The 12,077-nt window shown below is 41.9% G+C and overlaps 1 protein-coding gene across 5 annotated transcripts in view; it reads right to left on the bottom strand.

Annotated features, from left to right (window-relative positions):
- The window catches only part of GRIP1 (glutamate receptor interacting protein 1), a 683,162-nt gene that overhangs the window by 83,480 nt on the left and 587,605 nt on the right, over window positions 1-12,077 (bottom strand). For all 5 annotated transcript variants that reach the window (XM_049627402.1, XM_049627399.1, XM_049627403.1 and 2 more), the window contains 2 exons: window positions 8,695-8,850; window positions 7,864-8,019 (listed from right to left, as the gene is read on the bottom strand). In XM_049627402.1, the coding sequence (XP_049483359.1) occupies window positions 7,864-8,019; window positions 8,695-8,850 (312 nt within the window). The remainder of the gene's footprint in view (window positions 1-7,863; window positions 8,020-8,694; window positions 8,851-12,077) is intronic.

Consider the following 12,077-nt stretch of genomic DNA (forward strand, 5'->3'; position numbering starts at 1 on the left):
TCTCTCAGTGCTGATTATTAGCAATTCCACCCGACTTCAGCTCTCTATCAGCAGAACCCTGTGCTGGACCCCACCATCCTTCAACCTGGAGAGAGCTCTGGGATCTTCATATCTGAATCCTCTTTGTTGACCACACAATCTTAATAGCCATCTCCCCCCAGTCCTTCTGACCTCATTTTCCCTCCTTGATGACTTCTAGCCCCACTCTCTCTCACCTGTCTTCCAGTCTAGTGGTTTTCAAACTTGTTAGCAACAGATTCCCCCTGACCCCCCTTCAAATGAAAGCATGTAAGGGATGTCTTTGTATTTCAGATAAAAACAGAGCTGCTGAAGATACTGAGGTAGGAATGGGAGACCCCAGAGGAGGCCTTCCCATCCCTCCTGTGGGAATCTGGGGAATCCAGTTTGAAAGCGACCATTTTTATGTATTGCCTTTTACTAGCATCATTTCCCTCCATACTCCCCCTGGATCCCTGGTGACCACTTCAACGATGCAGCTGCTGGAATCAGAGATGCTGAAAGCTCATGACATTTTCTATAGTCTAATACTCAATATTCTTTGGTAATGCCCACTCCACTCCCCTGCTCTTACTAAGTTGCTGATGGGTGCTAGAGAAAGTCACTACACATTCACACAATTCTCTATGGGGCCCTGGAATTTTCTGTTGTGTAATACTTTGACTCCTTATTTGATTTCTCACGGGATCTGTCTCAAACATTTCCACCATTATAAGGATCAAACTTGACCCCTTACTTCATTTCCTACCAGACTGAAAAGATCCAGCCATTTGACAAGAGTTCCTTAAAAGCATTCTTTTCAACTTCGATTTCTCTGTATCATCTATTCTAACTTCCTTCTTTTTCCCAGGAGGATGTATCCTTCTTTCCATTTCAAGGCTACCTCCTCCTTTCTGGTCCTATCCATTTCAGCTCCCTGTGATTTTGTGTCATAAATACTTCTCTCTTGCTTTTTCCAACTTTCCTGCTCACTCCCCTAGCTTTCTGACCTCTCCCTATGGGTTTGTACTGATTCTGGGCCTGCTTAAAACTTGGCCTCTCCTTTCACCCTTTACTGAAACTACTCTCACTGATGACTTCCTGACTGCCAAAATCAATGGCCATCTTCTGCTCTAACTACTCTGCAGCAAGTGGCTTGGGAACTATCCTTTTCTTTCTGAAATTGCTCTCTTGGTTTCAGTGAAGGTTCGTTCTTAGTTTCTGACTTTTTTCAGCCCCTCCCAGTTCCTTTGCTTAGTCTACATGGCAAACATAGACTTCCCTGTGGTTCTCTTCTAAGCCTTCTCTACTCTCCTTTCCCTCATTTACTTCTACTGCTTCTGTAATATGACCTCTGCATGTATCTTCTCAAATCTACCTCTCCAGTTTCTCTCAAGCTCCAGCGATGAATTTCCTGACGTGGATATCCCATCCACAAGAAGGTCTCACTGACTCCTCGAAACTCAACATTTTAAAAATTGAGTTAGTGATCCTGTCTTTTGCATTCCCCCCTACTGTTTCTATGAATGGGACCATCATGTTTAGAGTCCACCAGGCCTGAAATCTCAAAGTAGCCTTTGACTCAGAACATCCCCATTGTCTCAAATTCAATCAAGACAATGGCTAAGTCCTTTCAGGATGACCACTGAAATCTAACTTCTATAAATCCTCTTTTCCCTTCTTATTGTTAACGCTTCAGTCCAGGCTTTTATTATTTGTATTTCAGATGTTTAGTTTATTTCAAATATGTGAATATGGATGTTTCTGGTCCTTTCATGCCCAACATTTTCTACATATCAACTTGCCAGGTTAACTTTCTCTTCATGATGAGGCCCCCAATGTATCTATTCTCTAAAGTAGGGCCTCATCATTGCTAATACAGATCACTATACAGACTTAGAACCATGTCCTTGCCTCTTGTCTTATGCGAACAGCCTCCCAATTGCTGCCAGAGTGGCTTATCTAATGTGCAGAGGTCATCCTCCCATTTAGACTCTTTCAACGCTTCCCTATGTTCTATAGAACAACAACCCCAGTGCTAACAGAGCTCGTGGGAACCTTCATAAGTTCATGGCCCCTGCCTATCCAGTCTCCTGCCTATCTGCTGCAGCCCTGCTTACATCCCTCTGTCCCTTTAGCTCTTCCCCCGGGCTTTTAATGTCCCTTTCCCTGCTTTCTCCAGGCAGAGTTAGGTACTCCCCTGTCTACATCTCCACATTTCTAATACACGGTCCTACTTCAGCATTCAGCATCCTTGTTTTTAAAGATTGGAACCCAGATCTTTTCCTCTTTGAAATCCCAATGCCCGGAACATTCAATGAACACTAAATAAAGGAAGAACGAATTGAGTTTTGTGATATTATCCACATTTTTCTTTTTGGAACCAACATTTCATGCAGGTTCTGCTGAGTTAAGGAACTAGAAAGTTGTCCCTCAGGACCCCAATTTTTCCACTATGTAGTTCATCCCAACATTGTGGCTGACATGGCAGAGGAAGATGCGATAGATCATTTGTCTAGAAGGAAGGAAAATCTACTTCTTCTTAAGAAACACCATCATAGTTCTCACAACAAAATTCATATCAGTGAGATTAAAGTAGCCTGAAGTAGGGGGTAAAGGTAGCTTCCAACCCTGAGCCTTTTACAGCTGGTGGCCTACAATTCCAAGATCCGACACATGGACTATATTCATTCAGATCACACTTTCTAGTGTGCTTTGTTGATGTCAACTGTACTTTACCTGCTCTCCAGATTACACATTTTGTTCCTGATGGCACAGAACCACCAGGAGTGGTTAGTATGGATCTGGAGAGTTGCATTTCCTTCCAGTCTGTTCTCATAGCAGGCAGGAATATAATATTAGGACATCCCCTATTTGGCAGATTACTTCCATTCTATCTTCTAAGTTATGAGCTTCGGACTTCAATAGGAATACTTTCTGTGAATTTTTCTATAGGTTCACATTAATATACACAGTTTTTTCATCGGAGATCTCAGTTTGGTATAGATTTTTGGACAACTTAACTGGAGTTAAAAACCACTTTTGAAACTTTAAGTCAGCTAAATGCCATTTCCACCAAGAGAGGATTAAGAAGAAATGGGTCAATCATAATAGGAGGAATTAGGCTAGATATAGTAAAGATCTTCTCGAAGGAGAGACTTGCTGCATTCTTGCAACAGTTAGAGAAGATAGTTCAGAAACGGACTTCTCTAGAAGGTTTTGCAAATAGATCTAAGTGCTCACTGTGGGCATCATTAAATTTGTAAGCATCATCTGGAGTCAAGTTGAGACAATAGAAATTATTAGGACCTTTAATTTAGGATTAAAATTATGTTAAATATTGGTTTTATAATTATAAAAGTTTACAATGTATCTAATAAATGTAGGATTATATTAAATAATCTAGGATTTTATAGTTAACTCTGAAAGTCCTTTGATACACTGAAATGTTCTTTGAAACAGTAAAATTTCATTTGGAATTGTACGTACTGATTACTCACACAAATTAAAGTCTTGCAAATTATAACCAGACATGAAAAAGATAAACGGTAGATTTAAAGATGATGAGCCAGAAGAAAAACAACCAATATTACTCAGAGGAAAAAAAGATGAGCTTGATTATCCTGCTTCATTAATGTGGCCAACCATTCACAAAGGTGAATTATTATGAATTATAATGCTGTAATTTAAAAATTTGTATGATGAATTCTCTCTCCGGTAGTAGAGACTCCTGCAAGGTCCTGGCTCTGAACTGAAGTGCGCCCATTTCTTCTACCCACAGGCGAGGGAGGAAAGGACTAAATCACTGACATGCTGTGAACACTGCTAAATGGTGTGGGCCCCACGGTTGTGTTCACGATCCGCATCTGCTCTGTCCTGCTCCTGTTCACGTTTGGAGGGTTCTGTTCGCAACCCTTCAGGTTTGCAGGAAATGACCCTGTGGTTTTTGTCAATTCTTGTCTTTTCTAGTGTAAGGAAGGGAGGAAAACCAGAAACAACTTGTTAGCTTCTAAAGCTTAAAAATCTGCCTTCTTAGAAGGCTGTGAGGTTAACTGTCAGATAGGAAAAGCATTTAAAAAGTATAGGGAGCAATGGATTGCAAAGGTTTATCCATATATGGTGTTCACCATTATTTGATCCTGTAATTCAAGACCTCTGTGTCACTCAAGTATTTCCCCTTACAGTCAGCCTGCTGGGGATCCAGCCCACTGTGTACCGTGTGATCCAGTTCAGGCGCACGGTGTGGGTGTCCAACAGCTCCCTTCTCCAGATGGGGGTCAGCTTGTGGGGCGGGCAGCTCTTAGGCTGTTCCCTGAAGGCCTCCCTGCATGCTCACTTATAAAAGCTCACCATTAGCTGCCTTTGTCCTCCGATCTTTTTTCAGCGGTTGGTGGCAGGGACAAAACTTGTTAGGTTTTTTCATTCTCTTCCTTTCAACTCTTTTCCATGTTGGCCTCCCTAGTAGTACACGGTGATGGCAAAAGAGGCAAAGACTATTCTGGGAATGTCATCTAACTTCTACGCTTGGCTGCAATTCAGGTGGACTGAGAACAGGCAGAGCCTACACTGGCTGTGTGTGCAGAAGCAGGAAGCAGGGGGAAGGAACCGGGTCCACTGCTCAGTCATGCTGCCATCACAGGGGGATGACGGGGTTCTGGAAAGAGCCTTAGCTTCTGAGGCAGAAAAAGGGACAGCCCAGGCTGTGGGGCAAAGGTCAGTAAGATTCCAGAAGAGCTGACAAGAGGGTTCCCTCTGTGACACAGCTCTGCAATCCTTCCAGGGCTTTGTGACACTCCTCCCAGCCTGGTGCTGGGGATACTCATCCTTCTCCCTGTGAAACAAACACGGCACTTTTCTGCTTTAATTCTTGTAACATGGTGTTACAGACTTTCTGTATTCGCCCCTCCGGTCAATGATACAGAATCTTTCAATATTTATGAGAAGACTTCAATTCTTTTCTGGCATGTCCTTTTGTACCAGAAAATATGTGAGAATTTTTTCTGTTTTGTAGGCTCTGGCCTCACCTCATCACCAGTACAGCGAAGAGACTTTTTATTGTATTTGTTGTGACTTTGCCATGATTCATCGTCCATACAAATGGCCTGGTTGCCATGGAAACATAAGTATTAGAAAGGGGGCAGCAAACGGTGGCATAGAATAAAGACATAAACAAAGTGGTGGAAATAAACCATGGTATAGTGAGAGCATAATAAAACTTTTATTATCAGTTATTTGGGAAAACCCTTACATCGAATGTGACCAGAAGCAAAGAGAGAGAGAGAGAGAGAGAGAGAAGAGAAGAAAAACTTAAGAAAAACAAAAGAACAAAAACAGCAATTACTTTTTTCTGGCTTTGGAATGCTATTTTTGTAGGCCTTTTTGGAGTACGAATCAAAGTTTTGGACCTTGTTGTTTGATTACAATATAAAATGTGTGATCTCCTGAGACACTTTCATAAACATTCTGGTAGGCATACGGTCAGTGGTGCCCTGGTGGCCGATGTCTCCAAAAAACACAAATAGCTTGCAATTTCTGGAGCCACGTGTCTGTCTGTTTCTACTATGTTGGAGAATAACTTTCTGATTCAAAAGAGAATTTGAGTTGATTATGGGGATCAGTGACAGCATGATTTCAGCTTTGTTTCCTACTATAAAATTCAAGCTATGTAAATATCAACCCGAGATAGCCAAGCATATTATCACTCATTTGGAGTCACTAATGCCTTTAGTCAACACAGTGAGTCTTACCTAACACAAACAAATGTGTAGCCATTCAAGCAGAAGTACAAACATTAATGAATTCATTTTAATTGCTCTTCCCTGATGAGGGCTGTTAGACTGTTGCTGTCGGTGAGGGACGCTGCACCCAAAGGCATTATATGTAAAAAATTTCATATACAAAAATCCACCACAAGCCCTGATGGCATTGCATGGAAGACCCAGAACCTATGTATTATGCCAAAGTAGTCACTGTGAAAAATGCCTAAAGTTGGGAACAGTGTCAACAGATTTTCACACATGACAATTTAGATTCAAGGCATACTAACTAACACTTAAACTATTCAAATGGCTAACAATTAAATAGTGTTTACCATTTACCAGGTGTTGTTCTAACATATGTATATAATATATGTAGTATTTATTGTATATAGTGTATTGTATATAGTATATAATTGAGAAAATTATATATGTATAACACATACATAAACTATATGTATAATATGTATATACATATATGTACATGTATTAACACATATTATTGTATGTATGTATGTATGTATATATGTATTTTTAAGTTTATTTATTTCTGAAGGAAAGAGACACAGAGTGCAAGTGGGGGAAGGGCAAAGAGAGAGGGAGACACAGAATCTGAACCAGGCTCCAGGCTCTGAGCTGTCAGCACAGAGCCTGACACAGGGCTCGAACCCATGAATCATGAGATCATGACCTGAGCCGAAGTCGGATGCTTAACTGACTGAGCCACCCAGGCGCCCCAATATATATAATTTTAAAATAATATGCATAATATGTACTTAATAATATATATTCTCCTCACAGAGTGTATTTCTTGTCCCATATGTCCCTTTTGGTGGTGTGAATATATATATTCTTTCATATAATCTTCCCAATTACCCAATGAAGTAAGTAATTAATCCCTGTTTTGTAGCTAAGGAGGCCGAGGCATAGAGAACTTAGGTGCTTTGCTCAAGGTTCTACAGCAATGATGCTGGGATGAGAGCACGGGCAGCCTGGTTTCCACATCTATGCTTATAACCACTTCACTCTACTGCCTTCAAATGGTTTCTTCCAAGACTGAATAATTTACTTTCGTGTCAGCTGAGAAAGATCTGAGACTCCAGAAGCCGTTTATTCTCATTTTAACTAAACTCAATCTTCCTTCTATTTTCCCATTTTTAAATTTACTGTCCTGCACATACACTAAAGATGAAAAAATCCCCTTATATTTGAAGGGATATGCAAGGCAAAATCATGACTATACCACGGTGTGACCCTATCTTTTGCAGTGGTTTTCTTTGTAAGGAAACCTTCAGCTTCCTGTAACATGAAGAGACCATTTCCCAGGGTGGGTGATGGCTGGTCTCTGTGATGGTGGCATGGTGGGTCTTCTTGTGAAGATGAATCTCTGACAAACAGGCTGAAAAGCCAATAGGTCCAAACATCCCTTCTCCTAACATTCTCTTCACTTCCAGCCTTGAAGAGTCTGGGTTTCATTTTACTTAGGTAACTTAAGGGTGTTCCTTATTTTATTTTCATGGTAAGTGCAGGAAGAGACCCCATCTTCTTTGAGTTTCTCTATAGGAATCACAACTACAGCCACCAAAGGGGACATATAGGACAGGAAATACTCCCACCTCTCTAGACTATGATTTGATCTGGTTGGAAAGAGAAGTGATTACACGTTATAATCATATTAAACAGATGCATGGGGTTCTTTCTTATATTTATCAGGAGGGAGACATAGTTTTCAAAACATTGATTTGGAGTGAGTAAGGAACTGAGAACAAATGTTTCATGTCCAAAGTCACCCAGAATATAAGGAAGGAGTCTTGAAGGGAAAAAAATCACCTCTTTGGTTACCGTATCAGATCCAAAGAGCAAGAAAAGAAATTTCCAACAAAAAGTTGTCGGCAAAGATAGTACAAACTAACTAATTCAGTCTGAAATTGTTCTGGGCAATTGGTATCATGTAGATACTAGATAGCATTTCAGGGACCTCTGGCATAGAGCTGGGAGCCCCTTAGCATCCACCTGATCATTTAGGCACCAGAAAACACTCTTCCCACAGACTCCAACCAGCCCGCCCATCTTCTCCAGCCCATGAGACAACGGTGACTGTTTCACTTACGTGAGCTTTTGAAGTCTTTCTTTTTCAGTCTCCTCCTCATCATGGTCCCGCGAGGGCTAGTGGAGTAGAGGCTTCGAGGTAAAGTCCCCATGTTCAGGGAACTCAGGCTGTATGCACTCATGGAGGTAGGAGAGAAGGGTGAAGACACCAAAGCTGCTGTAAGAGAGTGGAGACTTGGCACAGAGCATTCTCAGGTGGGGTGTGAGCCTGCTACCCTTGCCAGCCAGGGACAACCCCGAGAGACACACACGGCAGCAATGGCTAGTCAGTGCCCCGACCCGGCAGAGACCAGGTCTCAGAAGCCATGGAGACGGCACTGTAGAATCTCAAAGTTACAAGAGCCCACCGCTGCCTGAGGGGCAGCACGATCCTCCTGAGCACAATGCAACCCAGAGGGAGGCTCTATGAATTTTGCTCTAGACACACACAGAGATAAACATGAAACCGCGTTTCTGCATAAACAACAACTCCGTGCATCCAGTACAGACACGCATCGTTCGTAGATCTTTTCTGACGTGAATTTCACAGTGGTTCCAAGCACACAAGGAAGTTCTGAGCACATCATATTCTATATCATATTTTGGACTGTTAATTTCCGGACCACATATAAAGCATTAGGAACATTTACATCCTTCTCTAATGACAAATGCTTTCTGATTGGGGGGGGGGGGGGGGGGGGGGAAGAGACTCAGAAAGATGTCAGAAACGATAAATTGCTATTACAAAAAAAGCACATAGCAACCATGAAGCCAAAAATGGTATTAATCAGATGAGGAAGAGGCAGAATATAATTTTCACAAAAGACCAGGAGGAGAAAGTCTGGAACATTACGAGGGCTGTTGGGAGGAGGCGCCTTTGGGGCTGGCAGGGCCGGAGCTCTGCAACGGTCGGGGTGGGACGCATTAGGGTATTGGTAGGTGTGAAGGCTGCAGTGGTCGCTGGCCCAGGAATCCCACGCAAGTTGCCTGTCGCTCCTCTGAATTTTCACTGCCCACATGAGGTGATGATGACAAATAAGAACAAACAAACAAAGAACCAAAAACAAAACAAAACAAAACAAAAGAAAAAGTAACTGAACTGTACAAATAAAAAGTGTAACAAAAAATGAAAGCTGCTTGCAAAGAAAAAGAAAATCTACTGGCTTTGCCCTTTCTCAGTGGTCAGCAGAACAGATGATTAACATCACGAATGGAAGCCTTCCATCTTCCCAAGAATAATGCATGTCGTTCGCCAGCCCATTTTTTCTTCTTTTAAAATGACTATTGAATCAATTTCTAATCTCCCCCTGCGCTTCACAGACCAGATTAAAAACATTTTTTTTTTTAAACTTAAAAGTCAACGCCATAAAGATCTATGGCACGTGATTAGTAATTAAAGATTTGCACATCTTGGTCAGTTAGTAGCACTTGTTTTGAGAAAAAGAATAGAAGGAACAATAATAAATCATGCTGGCTCATGATTCAAGTGCTTTACCAGTCACATATCACAATTTACTGTTCTGACATTTTAATTACAATCTGATCCATCACTTGGACTTGATTTTTCTCAAAAAAAAAAACCCACTCTTAATCATCTATCAATATCAGAATCATATTTGTATCCTAACAAGTAAAGGTCTCAATAGATTTTATACTTTTTGTATCTTTGAAAAAAGATATGTTTACATTTGAAAGAAACGGTTAATTCTCAAAAGATTTCACGTGTTCTTATATTTTCTTAAGACGCCACAACATTTTAGTAAAGCTATTTCAAATTTTTTGTGTCCCCTTTATTGAAAAAAAATGTGTAGTGCGTTTCCATTCTAATTTCAATATTATTTAGACTTTTTTCTACCAGGTGTTCTGAAAGATGAGCAAGGTCATGTTCATTACTATGTCCGATCCGAAGTTTTTCACTGAACAAGAATGAAAAATAACAAATGAAGTCGTACCTCCTTTTAGTATCATGATTCTAATGTGAGGTGCCTTACATGTGAGTTACTTGACGGTATTTATTCATGCAGAGAATCAAATGCTCCGTAAGTACTTAAAGGAAGCTCATTTAGACAAGGGCTTAAGTTGTACCTCTGTGATGTCAGCATCATTGGCCACTTCACAGCCTTTCTGGGGTAAGGCTACCCGTGGAACCAGAGCCCTGGCAATGAAAGAGCTCTGTGGGCTGAGGCAGGCCTGGGTTTCAGTTCTGGCTCCAGCCCTTCCTCTCTATAGGACCGTGGCTAGTTACTCAGCCTCCCTTAGCCTCAGTTTCCCCACATGTCAAATGGAGACCACGAAAGCATCGCCCCCGCAGGACCACCGTGAGAATTATGCCCACGGGTCTATATGCAAGGTGCTTGCACGGTGCCGGTACACTCGATAAAAACAGATGACCTTTTACGGATAATATTGATTCTGCCTACTTTCGCTCTACTTGCCAACAAATAAAGTATGTTTTGAAGGAAATACGTATCTCTCACTCAACAAATCTCACTCACTGGACACTTAGGTTGAGAGAGTATCACTTGCATGGCCACCATAATTCTATAGCCCTAGGCGGCCCAGCCGGTTCCTCCTGTGCCGCTGCTGTTTCTGGTTTGGGTTCCATCTGCCTCTCCACCATTCTAGTTCCAAGCCATCACCTCCTCTACCAAACCTCTGCAACACCTACAGACTTGGCTCCCCACTTCATCAACTGCATACTTACCTCCCAGTATCTGTACGACCTGATAATCCTTTAAATATATAAGGTGGATCATGTCACTCCCATTTAAGCTACTTCAATGGGGTACAATTACAAAGAGAATCAAATGTGACCCCTACTTATCTCTGCAGTCTTATCCCCTATCACTCTCCCCATCATTGACTGTTTCAGCCACCATTGGTCTTACTGCCGTTCTTAGAACAAGCCAGGCTGCTTTCCTGCCTCAGGGCATTTGCCCTTGCCATTCTTTCTGCCTCGTGTATTCTTCACCCAGTTGACTGCGTGGTTGCAGTTCGCTTGACTCCTTCTTCTCCTTTGGGTCTCAGCTAAGGGGCCACCACCTCCTCAGAGTTGTTCTGACCACCCCCCAGCCCAGGCTGAATATGCCCGACTCCATGCTACCCCATTAGTATTTTATGTTCTTCATAGTACTTATTACAGTCTGAAGTGGCTTTATTTATTTAACATATTTTAAATATTTGTCTCTCTATACTGAAATTCCACGAGGATGGGAATCTACTTTGTCTCCCTCACTAGATGTCTTATAGCACCTAGAATAGTGCCTAGTCCATGATGACTGATGAATCAATGAATGCATAAGTGAATAGGAATCAGCCAGAGTGTGTATGTCTACACTGCGGCAGCATTTTCCTCGCGATAAAGAGTGTTGCAGGGGAAGTTCATGATGGGTTATCTTTCCCCATCCTCATTCTCTTTTGGGGAGTGTAAGATGACTTTTTACCAAGACGCAATCATTGCTGGGTCTGGCTCATTGACCCCAACAGCCACTCCGATGTCCTTTTTACAAAGTATGGTCTGCGTTTCAAATGAGGGCAGGGTATAGTGAATGGACTTTAGAAATCCACACTCTCTGACCCAGTTCGTCAAGGACTTTGGACATTACCGGGCATATTTAAGGATGGTAGCACCCAGTTAAGTTTGGAAATCTGATTCAAGAATCCCTGCCTTCAGCCCACCCGCACTACACTGCCTCCTGCGGGTGTTCCGAGATTTGATACAGATACATAAACAGCAAGTTAAAATAGAATACTTTTTACATCTTCCATGGTGACATCACTGTTGGAGTCTTAAGAAGTATCTGACGTGGAGGGTCCTTTGGTTTGTTCTCTCTTCTAACTGTACCCTCTTGCCCTGTCTGGGATGTCTGAGGGGCATAGGCAACAGCTGCTTTTGTCGTTGCTCCTGGAACTCAAAAATGGAAGGTCTTCCGGGCCCTGACTCTATTGAGCCTTGCGATTCTGCTCCCATTTTCTCTTTCAAAGTCTCATGAACTTCAATCATGATTATGTCGCCCAAATACCCTCAGTAGGAACAATTTCTAATCTTATTGAGAACTCATTCTTGTAAGCACTTTTAACGCTATTTAAAAATTTTTTCAATATTTATTTATTTTTGAAAGAGAAAGAGAGACAGAACTTGAGTGGGGGAGGGGCAGAGAGAGAAGGAGACACAGAATCTGAAGCAGCCTCCAGGCTCTGAGCTGTCAGCACAGAGCCTGATGAGGGGCTTGAACC

Source organism: Panthera uncia, chromosome B4 (assembly GCF_023721935.1).
Source record: "Panthera uncia isolate 11264 chromosome B4, Puncia_PCG_1.0, whole genome shotgun sequence".
In the NCBI taxonomy this organism is placed as follows: Eukaryota; Metazoa; Chordata; class Mammalia; order Carnivora; family Felidae; genus Panthera; species Panthera uncia.